The sequence below is a fragment of the Sparus aurata genome, chromosome 23 (genome assembly GCF_900880675.1).
Source record: "Sparus aurata chromosome 23, fSpaAur1.1, whole genome shotgun sequence".
Lineage (NCBI taxonomy): Eukaryota > Metazoa > Chordata > Actinopteri > Spariformes > Sparidae > Sparus > Sparus aurata.
In genome coordinates this window covers 3,678,432-3,701,539 of record NC_044209.1, presented here as the reverse complement: position 1 = coordinate 3,701,539, position 23,108 = coordinate 3,678,432, and the positions used below count along the sequence as shown (strand labels likewise).

The window sequence follows — 23,108 nt, the reverse complement described above, 5'->3', positions numbered from 1 at the left end:
TTAATGACCGTGATCCCCTGACTGTTCCTCTAGTACCACCAGGACATTTGGATTTCAGTCAAATGCCTCATCAGCTATTGGATGGATTATCATGACATTTGATAGGCAAATGAAAGTCCCAATCAGAATGATTATGATAACTTCATCCTCTTAACTTGTCATCCAGCGCCACCATCAGTTCAAAATTGTAATTAGTCCAGAACTTCAGTTTATGATGAAACGTCTGGGAATCTAATGACATTCCTATCAGTCTCAGCCGGACCAGTGTTAGAAGGCTAACACACTAAACTGAGACAGTGAACATGATGAACATGATACCAGCTAAACATCAGCATGTTGCATTGTCCCTGTAAGCATGTTAATATGTTAACAACAGCATTTAGCTCAAAGCACTGCTGCTCCTAATCCTCACATAGCTGCTGGCATGGCTAGCAGTTTTGTATGTTCAGTGTGCTGCTGATTTGACTTATAACACAGATGCTGAAGCGCTCACTGTCCATGGGCTTAAATATGTCTTGAAACATGTAGCATTTATTTCTGAAGATGCCCACAACCAACTATCTAAAAGGAACAAATGATGAGGGATAGTTGTAATGTCTAAGCCAACACGTGGTTAAAATCTTATTAATATTGTGATTTAGTGTTTTCTTGAAGCTCAGTGAATTGCAAGTAATGAATAAAAATTAATCATATGTTTAAAGGCTGTGGGTGTAATACGATAAATCTGGATACAGCAGCATCAGAGGTGGAGTATAGTTGATTCCTATAAAAGCAAAAGTAAAGTAAAACTCCATTAGATTTCTTGAGCAGGAAGTGATTTTTGGAAAAGTGTTGGAGCAGAATGTTCCAAGTTGTTCTTGCGAATTGCCTGGACTTGCATGACCCAACATTAATCAACATTATCAGTTTGATAAGGCGTGGTGTTGATTACCATTGTGTGACATCTCTGTGAAAGACCATTAACAGGAACAATTGTTAATGCTCCATTAAACCAACAGTCTAATATCATGATAGCTCTTTAACATATTGGACACACATAAACACAATGATCTCAAGTCTGAAGTTTTATCTTGATCTCATTTATTAAATGTGGGTTTGCGTACGATACACATCGTCCAATGAGACATCTCTCTTTTACTTCAATACACTGACACACTTTTCTGACTGTGACAGGCTCAGTATTTTGCAGCATACAGACAATTAAGTGAAAGTAAAGCTTAAAACTGATTAAACGTGTTTTGTAGAAAGCACCTTACACAGCCACAAGTATTCTATTTTCATACACACTGCAGCAACACGAGCCAGTGTGTCCAATGTACACAATAGTGAGATATCATATATAATCAGCTCTAGTGAAAAAGTGACAAACAATAGGCTTGACCTTGGACAGAGCTGCTAATGTAATTTATATAATATTAATGATATCTTTAATTTCAAATATGTGTCATGTATGTATTTATAAGTACATTTGATTATTTGATACTGATTTATACATTAATATGATTGGTATAGAAATACAACTTACTCGGAGCAGGTCACTGGAGAAGTTCCTTTAACTGTATGTGAGAGAAAGGACCGAACCTCTCTTACATAGGAGCAAGATACTGGTTTTGCTTCTGTTTGTAGTTCTTTGGTGGAATTTCTGACAAGAAATGCTTGGGCCCCTCGGCCTGTCCCTGTCCCTATATCCCCTAGGTCTGTTCAGTAATACCTCCATGACAGAAGTTGGGTTTTCCTCATTTGATAATTTGCTAACACAGAACAACATTTATTGGCATGACACTGAAGTGCAAATCCAATTCTTAAGTATCCTTATGTGTATACACCCTAATAGAGGGATGGTTTCTGTGTTGGTACTTTGTGTGACATAACATGTTGAACACTGAACACATCGACTGTATATCTCTACTTCTTCCTGTCTATTTTGCTCATCATGGCCTTGACATCAACAGGAGCGGAGGCAGCGGCAGCCTTGGCGTTCTCTTCCTCTTCCTGCTGCCAGAGGATGATGGGATGGATTCCCGCGCTTCGGTTCTGAGCATTTTGCTCCAACTGGGCTGGACTAGGGTGGAGAACGAAACATGATTGTTAAATCTCATTCTCAGACATGAAGTTAAGACTAACTTTGTCTCCAGGCCCTAATGCCATATTTTAATTGTGCGGCCTCCAGAAATTATTTCAATAATTAGAAAAATGCTGAATATCAGATCTGATATTACATTAATTGCCAGAAAATCACTTCTGAAAGTTGTCTTTCAACACAGTATCTTTTTTTTTAACTCAAGACTGAAATTTGGGTACATTTACAACACTGGAAAAGCAACAAATTCAACATTCCTATCCAGAAACACTGCATACTCGTGTCAATGATCCACACAGACTTGTTCAGTCTCTTTACGGCTGCAATTGCATTGACATGTATGTGAATGTATTTGGACTTTTTCCTACAGTAAAGCCCTCCAGTTACAGCTCAGACTTTCTTGTTTAACCTGTTGGCATTTTTCCATTTATACTTCCTGAGTGAAGAATTAAGATGTGCTGTAATGCCCCTTTAAGTCATGAATCTGTCATAAAACCCAACCATTGACAGCAAGATAACATTTGTATTTGTGAGTGTCCAACTGTAGGGGAGAGATGTCATGGGGAGAAACAACAAGCACAATTTGAGTCTGGTTTTGAGTTACATGGGAGCCAATGGGAGCTGACTTCCCACAAGGTAGGGTCTGAGCTCCCGTAAAAGCAGTAAAAGCATAAATCTGTTGAGGTTACTGATACATTATCAGCAACCATTTCTTAAATCACAAATAGCCAAATTAATTGTTCAATGTAGTGAGTATTTTTTACGTTAATGATATGAATAAGTTAAAAGACACATGTTTTCAAGAGGAACGCACCATATTCTCTGTGAATGATGGTGACAATGACCACATCAGTCTCTATCAGATTTAAGGGCATCCACTTGCGTGGCAGGCATATTTTGAAGCCAAAATGAACATATTCAACATGTGTGGTCATGTGCAGTGTTTGCTAGATACAGAGGGTATGGCATGAATGAGTAAAGCCACCTACCTGAAGTTATGAGGCTCAGGGGTTATTGCCTTCTTCTGGATTTCTTTGTACACGGGTGACTTGAGGTAACGGAAGAAAGTGTCCTGTTCCAAAATAAAGCACATGAGACTGCAGGTGACCTCAGGTTCACTACACAAAAGTACCTTTAATTTCAGTCTAAAAATATGTATTTGTATCACAGATTCACAAATGAATCATAAATCACTTACTGGTATAAATCAACCACCCTAATAGATAATAATTAAAGGCCTTATCATTTAAAAGGTTAGAAACCTTTTTTTTGCATTTCTCACACACCTTTTTCATGAGCAGGAAGACGTGTGTCTGGGCTGCTTCCAGCACGTAGCGGTGAGGATGATCCAGGCCTTTCACTGTCAGACCCATTGTCCTGCCATCAATGTTGATCCAGCGAGGGGCGCCGGGGGCCAGGAAGGTCCTGAACACACACAAACACACACACACACACACACACACACACACACACACACACACACACACAAACACACATACATACTTTATATTTTGTCTCTTCTCACTGGATTATTGCACATGTGGCTCTGCCGGGAAAAGGTGATAAACATCTACTGCCATGTACCATCATAGCTGAGCAACGTTCAGCAATTACTTTATCTACATCCTTTTTAAAGCCAAAATCTTCACTGGAGCTGCTGAGCAAAAAGTGTCAACATGTACCTGGTCGACAGTGGGAGCACAAACTACGCAGCACATTAAGGGTATAAAGGATGTCTTTTGATTTTTTATTTAACATTTTTTCAGTTGTTTTTCAGTCCCTGACTACTTCAGTTGTTTGGGAGAATGCTACAATGCTGTTTTGCTCCAGAAATACTTCTTCCAACATTCCAACAGCAAGGTTGTGAGTGGAAAATCACTGAATTTCAATTTTTGGGTGAACTGATCCTTTAAGCAGTCGCGAAACTCACTGTTCTTGAAAGTTTGTTTAAGCAGTGGTGCCTGACATATTTTGAATTATGGATGAGAGGACAGTAAGACCAGAACCAGTGTGTAAAAGAAAAGCAAGGACATGTGAGCAAGAACTCATTGCCAACTGTGAAAGAGCACAATCACCATACAGTATGTAGACAGAACATTTTTACAAGTGAGGCCTGTTTAAAGTGGTATGTGATGATAAAAATCACACATATGTTCTCATACACAGATAAACAATCCAGTTTATTTGTCTTACTTGAAGATGCTCTCAGCTTTTGTTGACATAGAAGATGCCGTGCCCAACTTCAGCTCTTCAGCGGCCTCCCAAAAAGCCAAGTTCTCCCCTAGTGCACACACACACACACACACACACACACACACACACACACACACGCACACACACATAAACATAATTTTCCCACTGAAGGAAACTCCTTCAAGGAAACTTGAAGAAGTAACCCCCCTCTAGGAACACAAAGAAAACTAAGCTGCAGTATGTCTGATATTTTCGGATGGCAGATGGTATATCCAACAGACTGTCCCAATTGTCCCCATTTTTCATGCAAGCTGCATGTGCAGAGATCATGTTGTGGCACCTCATACATACATACCATACATATTGTGAATGAAAACATCAAAACTATCACATCTCTAACGTGGTAGGAGCAGCATTATCACAATTCAAAATCTGCACTGCTAGCCCGAAACCTGCCTTAGCCATACTATGAGAAAAGAAAATAAAGTCTTGTACATATTTACTGCTGCCTAAAACAGAGAGGTTCCCACATAAAGTAAAGGAGATGCTTGTGTTGAGAGCTGTAAACACGCACCATCCCTCAACACAAGAGATTCATGAGTCACACAAAAATGTGTTTAATGACACATACCACTGAACTCTCTCTTGAGGAAGATCTTGAAGTCGTCTCGGCCTCGCAGGTCACTCAGCAGCTCGAAAAAGCTGAAGGACCAGCGCTCCACTCGACTCTTAGTGGGAACCTCAACTCTGGACACAAACATAAAAATCCACATTTTATTTACACAATTAGAATGCATACATTGGTTTTGAATGGTAAAGATGAAATAAACAGTCCAAAGATATGTTTTGCATTCTTTGTAAAGTCACACACCTTTTCTTTACTTGAAAACCAACAGATTGTAAGACATAATTTCATACAAAGGCCGTATATAATTTTCATGTTTTCTCAGGAGACATTTCTATACACACTTGGTATGGGGCGCGATTGTAAAGTTGTACATGCTAAAATAAACATTAACTTTTCGCCACATTTAGCGACAAACCACATTAACAAAACATATGTGAATTATTTAATGTTACTTTTGGCCAGATTTACAGCAATATTTGTGAACTTTGTGGTATTTACTTCTCTTGTAAAAATATACTGTCAATGTGAAATCTAAAAAATCCAAATGTAATTGTTAGATATTAAATCTAAATGTTAAATCTAAATCTAAATGTTAAATCTAAATCTAAATCTAAATGTTAAGTCTAAATCTTAATGTTGAATCAAAATGTTAAATCTAAATCTAAATGTTAAATTTAAATTTAAATGTAAAATAGCGGAGAATGCTCATTCAGTGCACAGCAGGCTCCTCTGAAGAAGGAGGGACCTGGGAGCTGTGCTCATTCAAATATTCTGACTAAGTCCACTTTTTTCTCAAAACTCCAGACTGCAACAGTAAGTTGATGGTGAAGCCGAAGAGGCAAACAGAAAATGCAGCAGTCTCACCTTCTCATGTTGAGATTCCAGTATGTGTCGTTGTCTGTTTGCCAGGGGTTGCTGGGTAGACAGGGAGCCAGGAACGGGTCGTGGTTTTTGTAGGTTGTGACGTACTTGACCAGTCTGCAGAACCACAACTCTTATGAGACCGATGAAATCCACAGAGCCTATATGTTGCTTCGGTGTTTCTACGCTGTTTGAATTAATCACTGAATCCTGATAACTGAAAGATCTTACATATTTTATCGAACATAAGAATCTAATTAAGAGAGCTATAGATCCACCAGTTTTTAAATAGCTGTTACCAAATGAAAAGTCATGAATACAAGAAAATGCTTCAAAGAAACCAGAGGAACTTACGCTCCAAGGGACACGCTAGATTTGACCTTTGACCTCATGATGGCTTGTTGATAGAAAATGTTCTGGGATACAAGAGGAATACAAATGTTATCTTAAATTTGTAGACAGACGTCTGCATAAGAAAATATTCTCCTCACTGTCCATGTTTTCCAGCTCAATACAGGTCACCGCTTAGTTAAAAACTATGACGTACCTGCCGTCTGTACTGGTCGAAGCTCATTTTCTAAGAGACAGGAAAACAAAATTGTTTGTTTCAATGGGAACACTTAGTTTGGCTCATATCACAATGTATACAGGGAAGGATCAGCAACATTCTGATGCTATCCATGTGTTTGCACATAAGAAACTACCACTGTTAATACTACACAGAGAGGTTGAAAATAAAAAACACAACCAGTCCCTCCAGGGTAGTGGACACTTGATTTGGTAGTTTTCTGTGATTATTGCAGCCACAAATATATACATAAATACATTTGCAGCATATTCTCACACACGTGTATGTTATCCTGTGTAATATTCCTAAAATTGTCTAAACTTGGCTTTTTGAAATCGAGATCTTAATTTAAATGATCCTGGTATTGTAAAGGTGCATTCTGAATAGGAAAGTAGAATTTGTGAGCATTGTCCCCACTTGACCAATTAGATTGAATTTCAAGCTTTTGAAGATGTGTCTCAATTATTTTACCTTGTTACCATGGCAATGTCACCATTTCCTGGAAAGACTGTCTGAAGACTAAATGGAACACAAGTTTACATGAAGTTCACACAAAAGAATGACAATCAGGGTAAAACACTTGATACACTGACACTACTCTTATCTCCACCAGTGTAAGAAGATCTGTTTGAAAAGACAAAAAGACCAGACAAAGAAAAATGGAATGAATGAAACAATCTTGACATGTAATTTCCTGACTCCAAAACAAATCCACTTGTGCTGAGGTGGGTGAGGTGGTGCTGCTGAGGCTGATGTTATTCCAGTGAGGCTGTTTAATTTTTTAAGCCAAACGTGATCACAGGATTTCAGCTGACTGAAAGCCTAGCCGCTGAGCTTTGAACAAATGCAAGAAGACAAGCTCAAATCGCTCCTGTTAACCGGTCAGTTTCAGAGTTGTTTTTAAGATTTCACTGACGACTTTTTAAGCACTTTATGGCTCAGCTCCCAGTGATGTAGCTGAATTTCTGCTCCTCAGTGAGCCAGACTGCAGCCTCCTCAGACCGGTAACAGAGCTTTAACAGTCAGAGCTCTTAGTTCTGGAACTCCCTGCCATAATCACTGACACCTTTAAAATAATTTCTCTAAACAAATGCTTTTAAAACAGCTTTTTTATGAATGCTTAAACACTGTTTTCTTTGCAACGTGCCTTATCTGTTCTACTACTACTACTACTACTATTGTTAATATAATAATGCTTATTATTATTATAATAATGGTTATTATTATTGTATTAATTATCATTATCATTTAACACTGGTACATTATGATGTCCAGCATGTACCAGCTCATTTTAAAATGTGCTGTGTCAGCAGACTGAGAAGATTATAAGTGAGTAGAAGAGAGCAAAATCTCAGTTAGCATATGTTTGATGATGATGATAATTTTTAACATTTTCTGTGAGACTTCTCAATTCATCCTCAGCACTCTACCATAAAAAGAAGTTTGAATCTGAGGACTTATCAAACCTGGATAAGTCAGAATCCAACCTGCTGACAGGCACCTAGAATGACTATTACTAACTAATTCAAGTACAGTAATTGATTTTGCCAATTCTACAAAGCTCAACCTTAAATTTGACCTGCTTTTAATAACTCAGCAAATTGTTTTAAAAGTTCAGTTTGGTTAGATAGAAAGGAAAAGCAAATGGGAGGACAGACGAGGTGTGAGCGAGTTAGGAAGGTTCTCGTTTCTAAGTGGATCTACAGAGATCAGTCCAGCAGTACTACTCTCTAAGCTCCAGTAAGTTTCTTAAAAGACCAGCTGACCTTAATCTCTCCACTCTGTGTGTGCATGTGTGTGTGTGTGTGTGTGTGTGTGTGTGTGTGTGTGTGTGTGTGTGTGTGTGTGTGTGTGTGTGTGTGTGTGTGTGTATACTGACCTGTTACCTCATCTGTGTTGGGATCCATCAGACGCTCTGGACCAGTGTCCAAAGCACTGTGAGTACGACGCTGGCACCACACAGAACAGGTTCATAAGAAATATATAGTAAGTATAATGAGTCCAGAATCTGCTACAACTGTAGATATAGTTGATGTGAATTCATTTGGATCCAGGCCTTTTTGTTCATTGCTCACTGTAAGATAAACACAGTGTAACACACACTGACCGGTGGCCTGTTCACTATCCAGTAAGCCCTCTCCTGGCAGTCAAGCACCACACGATCCGGCTTCTTCCTCTCCTTACCAGCCCTGACAAACACACACACACAGCAAATTACCCCAAATTAATTTGTGTAAGGAACAGTTTGCCCAGAAATAAAAATTCAGTCATTACTCCTCCTTTCCATTCTGATGCAGAGTCAGGTGAAGTTTCATAGTCCATACAACATTTCTGGAGCTTCACAACAAAACAGAGATGCAGCATCGTGCAGCATAATCAAAGTCTCCAGAGGCCCTGAGATCCCAAATTGATTTGAAAAGATGTTGTTTACACCTTTATAAATCAAATTTAAATCTTCTCTGTAACTGTTAAGCTTAAAGTGTTGGCACACCTTGTCTGAAGCAGGTGCACAAGCTTGAACATGCATAACTGGGTGTGAATAACGTCTTTTCAAATCAATTTGGGATCTCTCAGCGTCCAGAGACGCGAGTTAAGATGGATGCAGCCATTGTATGCTTTCAGCATTTCATTTTTCAGCTGTTTTTTAGCTTTCTAAAATAAGTCCCAATCTACTTCAGTCGTTTAGGAGGATGCTGTAACACCGTTTTGCTGTGAGGGGATGGGGATGAGGAGATAATGATTGAATTTTCATATATGGGTGAAATGTTCCTGGTAATGATTATACTGGTCACCAAGTACAGGTAGCCTGTCAAAAATGTCTAACTTCTTAACCATATAATTCGAGGTAAATACATATTTAGATATGTAAATAAGAAAATATACACAAGCATGAGAATCTGACCAAGCCTTTGGTGCCAACATTTAGCAAGTCTTACAAACCTGTGTAGTGGGAAAGTTCTGTGCTAGGTTCTGCTCTTTACTTTACTGCATGCTAGCCCTATCTCTCTCTCTTTCCCTTCATTTCCTGTTTGTCTTCCCTGTGGACTGTTAAATAAAGTTATCAAAATAAAATGGTTAACCTACTTGTACTGCTCGGTGGCCTGCATCACAATAAAGTCCCACTTGTGGTTCAGCCATTCGTGGAGGTGGTTGTAATGCACCTGTTTAAAACAGAAATACGGTGACAACATGAAGTGATGCTCTCTGTTCATGGAGAACCAAAAAGATGTTACAGTGAGAAGAAGCTGAAAAGAGTCATGAGATGTTAGATTCCAGTAAAAACATTTAACCTTTAGCTTCACGTGAATGTCATCATGAAATATCGCCGTCAACTGCATTTAAATATGTAAAAATAGCTACACATTAAATTATAAAGGGATGCTCCACTGACATTACATGTGAAGATCTGGAATCATAAGGAGCACTCAGTGCTGTAAAAACGGCAGAATAATGTCTACTGTGTCTCTGTTCAGCTTTGTGAAGTCTGAAAAAATGACCCTGATGACTGTCAGCATATTTAGCTCAGAGACTATATATATTTAACAAAAAGTCTCCAGTGCAAACCAGGGACTGTGACTGTGTCGAAATGTGTTATACTAGGCAGGGAGGATATGATGACACAATAAAGCTGCATTATTAGAAAAGTAGGATAAAGTATATTTGGATATTGACCTAATATATACATATACATTTTTTAAATCTGACTCTCCCAAGTCCCCCAAATCACTGGAGTGCCCTCAGACTACATTTAACAATTTAGGCTGAAATAATCACAGGCTATTATTGCTCTTAGCACAGTCATACTAAAAACATTAATTCAAAAATACCCAACACTTTTACCAAATAAATGGTGACTGTTTGTACTGAGCTTATACAGTTATTGTAGCACATCCCAAAGATTCTCAGGGGGGTTAAGGTCTGTTGTGGCCTATCCATGTGTGAAAATGATGTCTCATGCTCCCCCTGAGCCCCTCTTTCAACAGTTTGAGGCTGATTAATCGTGGCACTGTCATCTTGGAACATGCCCATGCAATAAAGGAAGAAAAAAGACCACATGACCTTCTTACATTGCTCCAGAGTCCAATCTTTATGCTCCCTAACAAACTGAAGCCTTTTTTCAGACTCACTGATTAGTGGTTTTCTTAAGGCTACATAGCTGTTTAGTCCCAATCCCCCGAGTCTTCTTCACATTGTGAGTGTTGAAATGGTCTTACTTTCATTATAAACATAGCCGTGAGTTCTACTCTGGATTTCTTGCATTTTCATTTCACCAAACGTTGAAGAGATCTCCAATCACAAGCATTCAAGATGTTTTCTTTCTGGAAGATACTGGTTCACCACTATCCTTCCAGGTTTTAATAATGCATTGGACAGTTCTAAACTCAATTTTAATAGTTTCAGTAATCTGCTTATCTGTTGTTTTCTTTGCTTGATGCAGGCCAATAAATTGACCCTTCTGAAACAGAGTAACATCTTTTCCATGTCTTCTGACATGAACAAATGAGAAGCTACTCACTGAATCAGTTAGGGCTTAAGAACTTGTTGCCATCTGAAACATATTAATCTATTAAGTAATAGTAATTATCCAATGGGCTCTCATTTGCTTATTTAAATCTAAACAAACCTTATCTAAACAGTGCCGGGATAACATGAGTCCTCAGGTTATGCACACACTTGTCCATGCTGAAGGGGCACATATCAAATACCAAGATATTCTGAAATGCATGGACATTTCCAAAGATTTCAGTGTTTCACTTTTAACACTGTTAAGTTCAGTCATTCAGTAATGAAAATTATAGTGTTACATTCTAAACAGATGCAAAATACAAGTATTATGAATCGTAGTCTCAGAATTTTACTACTTGTATACTTGAACTATGAACTACTACAAACCTGTTCATAGGGTTCTAGCATGCCTTTCTTGCGGATGTTCCTCTTTGCCAGGTAAATGGCTACAGTCAGAGAAAAATAAATCATTACAAATCACACATCACACATGATGCTTTACTGCAAACAATTGTATAAAATGAACATTTGGGATATCTGCTTGTTTGTAATCTTACCAAAAGTCAAAGAAAATGGATCACTGTCATATGAGTCAGACAGGTTGCAGAAATAGATCAATCAAACTGATTAATGTACATGTTTGCTGAGACTAGACTTTGTATTTAAGTGCCTTGGTAGTTAGCAGTTAAAGTAAAGGAGCGGAGAGCATCTCTCGTTCCAGTTTTGTCAAGTTTTGGAGATAAAAAAAGCCTGTCCATTTTTTAAAAAACAATCAGAGTTGTTGACTCAACAGTTTGCAGGATTCATCCTAAAACACTGACATACTGTACCCACCATAGTCAGAGTCCTCTGCAACCCATTTCTGTGTAGGCCAGAAGTATGGAGTCTGAAAAGGTTGAGATCAGAAAGACAGTATTAATTATTCATTTGTAGAATGTCTAAAGATGTATTAATGATAGTGGCATTTTCACCCAACATCTAACAAAGCGTTGCATACACACTGCATTTGCAACAGATAACATAGTGTCAGGTTCTGGACATTTTGCCGCATAAAGCTTCAGGCTCTGGTCACATTTGGGTTTATTTACTTTCCTTATCTTTTGTTGAAGAGTCCTGAAGAACCAAGGTTCTCTTTATGAGCTAAAAAACCAGCATGTAATGTTATTCTAGCCGTATAACTGATGATATATTTAAGTTCAGTTCACTACAGAAAATTTTACATAACTTCTGTTTGGGCTTTCAGAAACCCATTTTAAAATTGGGTTTCAATATGCTGTAGCTTACCAGAGTAGCTCCATGTAACTGTCCATGTGCAGTAGAGCATGATAATAGTCAGTAACCAATGAAATAACACAAGACTTTTTTTACATTTGAATATGCTGGGGGCAGTCAATACATTTTCTCTCTAGCAGGAGTACCAAACTATATGTACATCATGACTTGTTGAGCCCTGTGTTTAGAGGGAATGAATGCAGTAAATTTGATTGTGCATTATTGTCACGGTCTCTGACATTCCCATTTGTAATGTATGATATTACATTCTGATCTCACTTTAATGTTTTCCTAACCATAGCCAAGTGTTTTTTGTGCCTAAACCTAACCAGGACACAGTGTTATCATACAGGAAATTGAGGAGTTAGGAGAGAGGGTGTGACATGCAGCACAGGGTTGGAATTGAACCCAGACCACTTTGGTAAGGAGACAGCAGCAGGGAGCTACTGGGGTGCCCCTATAGACTCCAAAGGTAGCCATTCTGGCTTGGTTGGACAATAGTTCTTTGTAAAAAATTCAGCAACAATTTAAAAAAGTTGAGACACAAATTGATTAAAAAAGCATTACTTTTGCTACATTTAAAGTCGCATAAGCAAATTAAAGGGAAAGTCTGCTATATCGATATAAGTGTTAATATATCTCTGTCTAATTAATCCATCCATTTCCATCCATTGTCAACTGCTTATCCAAAATCATGTCGCGGGGGCTGCAGCTTCAGTAGCGAGCCCCAGACTTCCCTTTCCCCGTCCACATCGGCTAACTCTGACTGGGGAATCCCCCAGGTGCTCTCCACCTGGTCCTGGGTCTACCCCCTAGGTATCCTCCCAGTTGGACGTGCCAGGAACACCTCCCTAGGAAGGCGCCCTGGTGGCATCCTCATCAGATGCCCGAACCACCTCAACTGGCTCCTTTCCACGCAGAGGAGCAGCGGCTCTACTCCGAGTCCCTCCCGGATGGCTGAGCTTCTCACCTTATCTCTAAGGGAGACCCCAGCCACCCTGCGAAGAAAACCCATTTCGGCCGCTTGTACCCGCAATCTCATTCTTTCGGTCATGACCCATCGCTCATGACCGTAGGTGAGGGTAGGGACAAAGATTGACCAGTAGATCGAGAGTTTTGCCTTCCGGCTCAGCTCCCTTTTCGTCACAACCGTGCGGTTAAGTGCATGCAACACCGCACCTGCTGCTCCGACTCTCCTGTCAATCTCACGCCCCATCATCCCCTCACTCGTGAACAAAACCCCGAGGTACTTCAACTCCTTCACTTGGGGCAAGGACACATTCCCCACCTGGAGTAGGCAATCCACCGGTTTCCTACTGAGAACCATGGCCTCAGATTTAGAGGTGCTGATTCTCATCCCTGCTGCTTCACACTTAGCTGCGAACTGATCCAGTGAGTGTTGTAGATAACAGCCGATGATGCCATGAAGACCACATCATCTGCAAAAAGCAGTGATGCGATCTTCAGGTCACCGACCTGTAACCCCTCCATACCAAGACTGCGCCTCGAAATCCTGTTCATGTATATCACAAACAGGATTGGGGACAAGGCACAGCCCTGGCGGAGCCCAACACCCACTTGGAACAAGTCCGACTTACTTCTGAGTATACGCACGCAGCTCTCGCTTTGAGAATATAGGGATTGGATGGCCCTGAGAAGGGACCCCCCTCACCCCATACTCCCGCAGCGCCTCCCACAGAACGTCCCGGGGGACCCGGTCATATGCCTTCTCCAGATCCACAAAACACATGTGGACTGGGAGATTGTACTCCCAGGCCCCCTCCAAGACCCCTGCCAGAGTAAAGAGCTGGTCCATTGTTCCACGACCAGGACGGAATCCGCATTGTTCCTCTTCAATCTGAGGTTCGACAATCGGCCAGACCCTCCTTTCCAGCACCTTGGAATAGACTTTCCCAGGCAGGCTGAGTAATGTGATGCCTCTGTAATTGGCACAAACCCTCTGGTCCCCCTTCTTAAAGAGAGGAACCACCACTCCTGTTTGCCACTCCTTCGGCACCAACCCCGACCCCCACGCAATGTTGAAGAGGCGTGTCAACCAAGACAGCCCCTCAACACCCAGAGCCTTCAGCATTTCTGGTGGTATCTCATCGATCCCCTAAGACCCTATGGCCACAGGACACAGCTGCAGCTTCAACAATGGAAGCTTTGAACATTGTCCATTCAGGTTCGATATCCCCAGCCTCCACAGGGATGCTAGAGAAGATCCTTCGGAGGTGAGAGTTGAAGGCTTCTCGGACAGAGGGTTCCCCCAGACGTTCCCAGCTTACCCGCACTACTCGTTTGGGCTAAGCAGGTCTGTCCAGGGATTTCCCCTGCCACCGAACCCAACTCACCACCAGGTGGTGATCAGTTGACAGCTCTGCCCCTCTCTTCACCCGAGTGTCCAAAACACGACCTAGGGTGTTCTGGTACCACGTACACTTATGAGCATCCTTGTGTTCGAACATGGTGTTCATTATAGACAGACCGTGACTAGCACAGAAGTCTAATAATAGAACACCACTTGGGTTCAGATCGGGGAGGCCGTTCCTCCCAATCACGCCCCTCCAGGTATCTCCGTCATTGCCGACGTGCGCGTTGAAGTCCCCCAGTAAGACCACGGAGTCCCCCACTGGGGCCCCTTGCAGGGCCCCAGCCAGGACCTCCAAGAAGGCCGCATACTCCGAACTGCTGTTCGGTGCATATGCACAGACAACTGTCAGAGTTTTCCCCCCAGCCCTTAGGTGTAGGGAGGCGACCCTCTCGTCCACCGGGGTAAACTCTAACACGGCGGCGCTCAGCCGGGGACTTGTGAGTATCCCCGGCCCGCCCGGCGCCTCACACCTTTGGCAACTCTGGAGAAGAATAGTGTCCAGCCCCTATCTAGGAGTTTGGATCCAGAGCCAATGCTGTGCGTGGAGGCAAGCCCCACCAGATCCAACCGGTAATGCTCAACCTCCCGCACCAGCTCTGGCTCCTTCCCCCCAAGAGAGGTGACATTCCATGTCCCCAGAGTCAGACTCTGCTGCCCAGGTCTGGGTTGCCGAGGCCCGTCACCACCACTGCCACCCATGTGGCAGCGCACCCGACCCCAGCGGTTTCTCCTGTGGATGGTGGGTCCACGGGATGGGGAGGGAGAAGTGCCACGTTGCTCTCTCGGGCTGCAGACCCGGCCACCAGGCGCTCACTCACGGGCCCTCCGTCCTGGGCCTGGCTCCAGATGTGGGCCCCGGGCTTCCTCTGGGCAGGGTCTCTCGCCTCACACCTCTAGTTCTCATGGGGTATTTTGAGCTATACTTAGTCTGGCCCCTCACCTGAGACCAATTTGCCTTGGGAGACCCTACCGGGAGCACATGGCTCCTGACAACCTAGCTCCCAGGTTCATTGGGACACGCAAACCTCTCCACTGCGATAAGGTGATGGTTCCCGGAGAGGGAACCATCACCTAGAGTCTAATCAAATATTACAATAAAACAAACTTCATCTTACACATTGATATCAGGTTGTTATAAACATCTGAATCAATACTTTGGAATATGTCCTGTCCCATAATACTGTTGTCATGGGAAATATGTCACACACATGATTTCATTATAGAAGACCACAGTGATCCAAAATCTCCTTGTACTTCACTATCTTTAACATATCACATCAAAACATCAGCAGTTAGCTGCACAGGGACAGGTGATGCTGTTGTTTAAACAACATCAGTGACGCCTTAGTGAAGAAAAATCCTCCAAACTCTGACTGTTAAGAGTGCAACACTAATTTCAATTATAGGCAGCAAAAAATAAGATTTTGTCTTACCTGGAAGCGGTAGAGGCTGGCGTCATTGCACATGACCAGCTTCTTGTGGTTCTGCAGGGGGTAGATGTAGCAATAGGCCACTAACATGGTGCCAAAGGTCTGAGCCTCTGGAACATAGACACAGAGAGGAAATAAATGGAACAGCATGTGGATACATCGGCTTTCAAATATAACTGACATGTGAAAAACTCATGTTTTATTAAACAAATTTTTAATTTCATAGTATTGTACCTTCTACAGTGGTCTTCATTTTGTTGGCGATCCATGCAATGATATCATTACCTGTATCAAAACACACATTACAGCTTAAGCACTGCACAGACAACACACATACAGTTAACGTCTCCAGTCTCTGGAGGGCTGTGTATCAGTTATCTATCAGTAAAAGTCAATTAGACCTTAAGTGCAAACGTCAGGTCTTTAGAGACTCAAGACCAAATTACACTGTATAAATAATTTTAATTATATGCGCCATAAATTCTAAGTGCTGTACCGTAGGCAACTGTACTTCAGTTTCAGTTTCTTGAAGATGTTTCACCTCTCATCCAAGAGACTCCTTCATTTCTGACAAACTGGAGGGGAGTTGCAGGCTTTTAAACTCTGTGTGGGAGTGTCCTTACAGAGTCATTAAGGACAGCTCTGAGTTGTAGAGGGCCACTTGTGGGTCGTTGATCCAACTGGCCTTCATGCGGGTCCTTAACAACTCTATAAAGAACACTCCCAAACAGGGTTTAAAAGCCTGCAACTTCCCTCCAGTTAGTTAGAACTGAAGAAGCCTCTTGGATGAAGACAGCACTCAAGAACCTCAACTGAGAACCTTCATTAACATAAGCCATGAACTTCCTGCTTTTCCTCAAACTATTTGTATATGAAAATTTAATTTAAATTATAAAATTTAGCATTACACTCGTAAAAAGGCATTGTTACTATGATTTTTACTTTTAAAAAAAGTTGAAATGTCAGTGTATGGAGTGCGGAGTGTGCCAAAAGAATTGCAGAACACTGCAGACTGTGTTTAGTTATAATCATAAATCAATCATTTAATTAGTCATTGGTAAAAGCAATCAGACACGAGTTACAAAACTCGTAAGTAAAAAAGTAATGACAATAAAAAAGTTAGTGATAAATAAGATTTGATACATAAACAATTAAAATGTGTGTTGTTTATTGTGTCTTTCGATGATGGATTGAAATTTCAACCTTAAAAATCTAATTATAAATCAAACTTTAAAAGGTCGTTCAGATTGTAGTTTTGGTTATTACATTCACTCCTAACATTCCTAACTCTAACCCTACATTCACATTGTTTTCTTTCTTCCCATTTCTTTCTCACTATAATCTAAATGTGTACTTTGTTATATACTTAGGCACAATGTTTTGAGCTCAGTGCTAATGTCAAAATGCTAACATGTCCACAATGACAACATGCTGATGTTGCGAAGGTAAAATATTTACAATGTTCACCATCTGACTTACAGATAAATGCAAAATATCATTTGCAATTAACACTAAACACAATATGGTGGTATGATGAGAAGGTTGTTTATTATTGTTATTAGTAGTAGTATTGTTATTATTGTTATTCTTATGTTTTGAGAAGTTAACTGTAATTGTATTATTTCATTTGTAGCTCAATTATCCATAAGTAATGGTTCACTAACGACTCTCTGAGTCAATTGTAATAATGTATTTCAACCATTTTTTATTTTATTTAAAAGCAAAGTGAAATCACACCCAAAGTTAATTGCAGAGACAATGGCGGCACAAAATAACAGGGAGCATCATCCAGGAGACATGACAACACAAACTATTAACTACAGGCAACAATCATTCTGGATGAATCATGCTTCTTGGCTTCTGCTCTGACTGATCACATTGTTAACACAGGAGGTGCTTATACTCAGAGCACCAGTTCACATGATGGTGTTGGACCTGTGTATTCATGCTGACCTTTACCTCACTGGTCTTAGACCAGATTAAAAAGCTACTTTTGCTCCTAAAGGACTGTCCAGATCAAATCCAATTGTGGGCTGCCTTATTTAGCCTGTGTTAGCAGCTTAAACAGCAAGGCGGCCTGTCAGTGTCTCCTGTCTGTCTGTGCTGAAGGATTGTGAGTGCTGTCTCGTGAAATGTTTCTAGATGTGTAATGCTCAAACAGGAAATGCACTGTCATCTTTTGTATTCAGTCTAGAAACTGAAGATAACATCTATCTACCTAATCTTGTCTGCACTGTGTGTTCGTCACTACATGGTAATTTAGACCCTGCACACACTGATTTTGTTTCCCCATAAAGCTGACAGCATTTAAATTAATTTCTTTTAAAATACATGATATATGAAATGATACAGGCCTATGAACTTTAAAACGATTCAAATCTTTTAGGAACTGCATCATACCAGCGACAACGTGTGGGATGGTAGTGACGTTGAGTTTCTGCTCAGAACCCTTGACCCCACTCTGCATCTCCACCACAATGGCCTCCAGCTGAAAGCAGAAGGACAGCAACATAGCCACTAGATAAACAATAGTAAAATGTATTTTCTTCCTGTTTTCTTCAGTGAACAAAGAAATCATTTCACAACATAAGACCATTTAAGAAGGTAGGATAAATTAGAGAAATCTCAATTAAGCTTGGTTGTTACACCTACGAGAAACTGTTACTGTATTTGATTACCTTTATTGTAACACTTTTCAGTGTGTGATCAAAATGCCATGAAGTCATTTCTATATATGTGACATATGAGTGATCATCAAGTTTTAAACGTATTGTGTATGGAATCCCTAAATGTTCAATATCAAATATATAAAAAAGATATTGTTGAGCACTTATAAGCTGCTATATATAATGATACATATTACTAATACATTTTCTAAAAAAAAAAAAAACTCTAGATAAATGTATGAATCTGCAATTTGTAAAATAGTTGAGGAAATTGAAAATGAAATGTTATTTCATATCTCATTTCCTAGAAACTGGATTTTATTGAATATCATTTTTATCTAATTATAGACATAGTATTTAAAGATGCAATTTTTCATAAGTCTGTTTTTATTTCATGCAAAGTTTCACATTATTTCGGCACTTTTGGTAATAATACATTTTGTTTCAATTCACTTTTCAGGACAGAGGTGTTGTCATTGCACTTTGACCTGGTGTCTCTTATGATAGCAAGCAACAACTGCTGCCAGATTTAGCCAGTTAGCTCCTGCTACAGTAACCAGAGCAACATTATTCATAATCAAAAGGCTTCTGCTGTAAAGAAACACAGTGCACAAACACATTTACCAAACACATGTGGCATATCTTAGCTTATCGTACTGCCATCACATTTCCAGATGTTTCTTGTGACAACAAATCCAGGTGTTTTTTTTTTTTTTTAGGAGACCGGGAGACTTTTCCAGCGGTGAACAAAATAGGTAGTTTATAATAATCCGTGATGTTTTCCTAACTGTAACCTAGTGGGTTTTGTGCCTTAACCTAACCAGGCCATAAACACAGCATTGTGATGAGGGAAAAGTAGAAAATTTAGCCTAAACGGACATTAAGTAGCAACATAAAGAAATGTTAAGTTTGAACTTATCTGTGTTTTAGCATGAATGTACATATCTGGCAATTGGGATGCATTAAACACAATACCATTCCTAATGCTATGCTTTATCAAACGTTCATGTCAATGTTTTTCAGTAAGTCAAAGGTTTATGTAACTTTGAACATTTGTTTGAAACTTGAGGTTTCTTACTGTTGCACGTATACACACCCATCCAACACGTCATCCTCCGCATCTTTATACTACAGTGATGTCACACTACTAGATTGCTATCTTTACTCCACTACATTTATTTGACAGCAATAATTACAAGATTTGAAATGCAGTGCAAACATATGCTCAGTTTCTCAAATATGATTATTTGCTTATCTGTGAGTGCAGGACTCTTATTTGTAATGGAGGAGAATTTTAAATCGTGCTATTGTTTCCAGTACTTCTGTCAGGTTTTTTCTTTGTTTGTTTGTTTTTTTCAGTGAAACACAAATTTATCCCATCGCTGTGAGGAAGCTGTGGCACATGATTTACAGGTTTTAACTCACCAGTGACATTTGATCATCTCACTTTCACTACCAAACAGCATACATCCTGGACATGCTTCATCACAGGGTAAAGCCTCTCACTCAGAGTGTTGGCAGGAATTCAGATTAAATCAACAGTCTTATATTATGATTCAGCTGTTTCTGTTGGGTGCTACAGCATGTAGGTTGTCCATTGTTGCAATGTTGTGTTTTGACTGATCCTGTCCATATGTTCAGGTCTTTGAGAAAGACATTGAGGACATACGTGCGCTCAGTTTGGGGCAAAAGACTCTATCAAATAGTTTTTGTTTAATAAATCTGTTTGCGTAATGTATAATGTTTTCCATTTGTCTGTTTTATTTTACAGTGTAATCAAATAATCTTCATATTTCTTTCTGTTACTGACCCATTCTTTTCAGTCTGCCCTTTTGTCTCAGTTTGCCACTGTGTTTGAAGTTAACATCTTCATCCGAGTAGCTACCAGATCAGGCCAGGATATGCTGCTGAACTGCTCAGTATATTTGGATGGCAGCCGGCAGCAAAGCTAATTGGCTTTACGGTGGAATTAGAGTTGATCTTTAACCAGCCCCTGCTCTTCTGGGGGCAAACAGTTCATGTGTAAAACTCTCCTGTAACTGGAAAAAAATAATTTATCTATTTCCCGAAATGTATTGTTGCTCTTCATATTTTCTGAATGAAATAAAAGCAAATACCAGTGTAATCCAGAACTGTTTAGTCTAATTAAATGAAAGAAAAACTTAAACAATCAATATATCTGTAATGTTAAAAACTTGTCCACACTTCTAATCAAATTTAGGATAAAATAATACGAATGGAATAGCCTGAGTACGAATAAAATAAATCAATAATAGTGACTATGATATCCACCTACCTTTTTCAAGCAGTGCATACGGGGCTGGTAATGTTGTCCCCGATTTGGACGGGCTGTTCTTATGGTCATATTTGCGGATAGATGAAAACCAAATCAGACGCAAAAACAAAAAGAATAAAAAATCCTTGTTTGAAATATTCCAGTTACAATATCTATAGTAGCTGACAGATAAGTGAGAGCATGCAGTGGAATTGAACACACTCCTCCTGTGTGGGGATTGTGAGACAGGATGGGAAGGATGGATTTGTCCACCAATCAGCTGTAGGCAGCCTCGGTTCTCATCCCATGGTTGCAGAGAAGCCTGCCTGGGGGGATTTTAAACTTGTGTGAAAAGAGACTAATTATCAGAGCTAGAACAGGCAGTTAAGCCGGCTTTATGAGTGCTTTGATATATTAGAATCAATTTGGGGAAAACAATAAAGTTAAAAAAGCTGACTTAACATTTCGGAAAATACATTTATTATACTCTGTCTTGCTCATAGCTAGATGTTCAGATTTACACCGCTCTTATACGCTATGGAGCTAAAGTCAGAAGAAGACCAAAGACTGTAAAAAAGCCAGCCTCGGTCCTAAGGTAACTAAATCCACCTACCAGCACCTCTAAAGCTCACTAATTAATGCCACTAATCTGCATTAAATACACAAGTTGCAGTTTTAATTTGGGATTATAGTAACTTCCAGGAGTCTATAATAATCTGTAAAAAGAGGCTAATTATTTCCCAGTCTCCATCCTTTATACTGAAAAAGGATAACCAGCAGCCAGCTATAGATTTGTAGGCCCATTTACTGTACCACTGTAGGTTTACTGACAGTGGTAACCTATCAATCAACTAATTTTGATGATTAAGCAATAGAGTAAGCAATTTTCCCAAAATGTCAAACTACATTTAATAATTTCCTTACTATTTTGTTAAAGGTGCCATGTGTAAGAATAAGCCACCTGTTGTATTAGCGCCCAAAACATTAAACAGACAGGTAACTTTAAACTGGTTATTCAATTTAATACTGATGCCTCCATTTGAGCTACATAAGCAAAAGGGTTTTTTGGTTATTGCTATACTTAATGCCTGCATCAGTTCAGATTCTAACTTATCCCGGTAGGATAAGTCTAAAATTAAAATTATTTTCCGGACAGAGTGCTGAGGATGACTTGAGGATTCTCACATCCTGAGAATGAGTTGCTCTGTAGTCTGATGATACAGCACTAAAAACAAAGTTTCCTTTGTATTCATCATCATAGTAATTTTACATATCCACAAATAGATACATTACCTCATCACCACACAGCCTGCAAACAGCTGTGTTTAAAAAGGGCAACTTGCTTTCAAATCAAATTCACATGCTACTCAGATCAAAATCTTTATGACAAGAGACGTCGGTGCTCATAGCCACTGTTTTCACCCACAGGGGCCACCAGAATCAAAACAAAAGTGAAGTTTCTTATAGCTGCTTTAATCAAATCTGTGTAGGAATTAATGAAGAAAGAAATTTCCCCGTTTGTTGGACAAATAAAGGAAATTCTGATTCTGATTCTGAATATTGAGTGGTTGTTCTGAGCCATGATGTCAACATAAGTGTTGCAGCAATTCATGCAAAACCTTATTCATAAAACATATGTGGCTATAAAAATTGACCTCATGTTGTGGATTTGGGTGATGCAGGCAGTGGTTGCAATTTGATATCAGTCCATCTTTTATCTGGTTAGGCCTATATTTCAACCCTCTGATGCAGGCCTATATGTTTAAAACATCTGCTGAGAAGCTTAATTATGCCTCTCCACTCAGAATTCTTATGAAAAGAATTTTTAAAAGCCCAGTGCCCAGGGGCCCCTAACAAAATTATGTCTCATGCGGTTTGCACAAGGTAATGAATTAACTTTATTCCAATACTAAAACCACTAAATAAACCTGGTTCCAGGTAGCAGCCTATTCTAGCATTGGTCCTAACAGTTTCATCTGGCCATGAAGTCTTGAGCTACTATCCAAACTTTTTATCTAGTCTGTCTATGCAGGCTTTTGGCCTCCACTACAGAGTCTAGTGCAGATGTTACGGGAATGAGTCTGACCCGCCCAAACATTGATGCATGGGCGCGTCCACGTACTTTGTCTTGAGCGCGCCTTGCCCGCCACTGGACCACTCATTCGTGCTCCGTTCACGTGTATTGGAAAAACTGTCATTTTAATTTAGATCACATAACGTAAGATATGCTTTCTAACCATGCATGTGAAGGACAT

The 23,108-nt window shown here is 40.0% G+C and overlaps 1 protein-coding gene across 1 annotated transcript; it reads right to left on the bottom strand.

The window, feature by feature from the left end:
* Positions 1-1,058: 1,058 nt before the first annotated feature.
* rgs9a (regulator of G protein signaling 9a) lies at positions 1,059-21,088 on the bottom strand. Its single transcript, XM_030408236.1, has 17 exons — positions 20,875-21,088; positions 18,313-18,400; positions 16,147-16,197; positions 15,916-16,022; positions 11,671-11,722; positions 11,224-11,282; positions 9,415-9,491; positions 8,438-8,519; positions 8,217-8,279; positions 6,310-6,339; positions 6,117-6,178; positions 5,766-5,879; positions 4,905-5,020; positions 4,274-4,361; positions 3,367-3,505; positions 3,070-3,152; positions 1,059-2,062 (listed from the first exon to the last, which is right to left on the bottom strand). The coding sequence occupies exons 1-17, from the start codon at positions 20,941-20,943 to the stop codon at positions 1,906-1,908; spliced, it is 1,437 nt and encodes a 478-aa protein (XP_030264096.1). The 5' UTR covers positions 20,944-21,088; the 3' UTR covers positions 1,059-1,905.
* Positions 21,089-23,108: the final 2,020 nt, after the last annotated feature.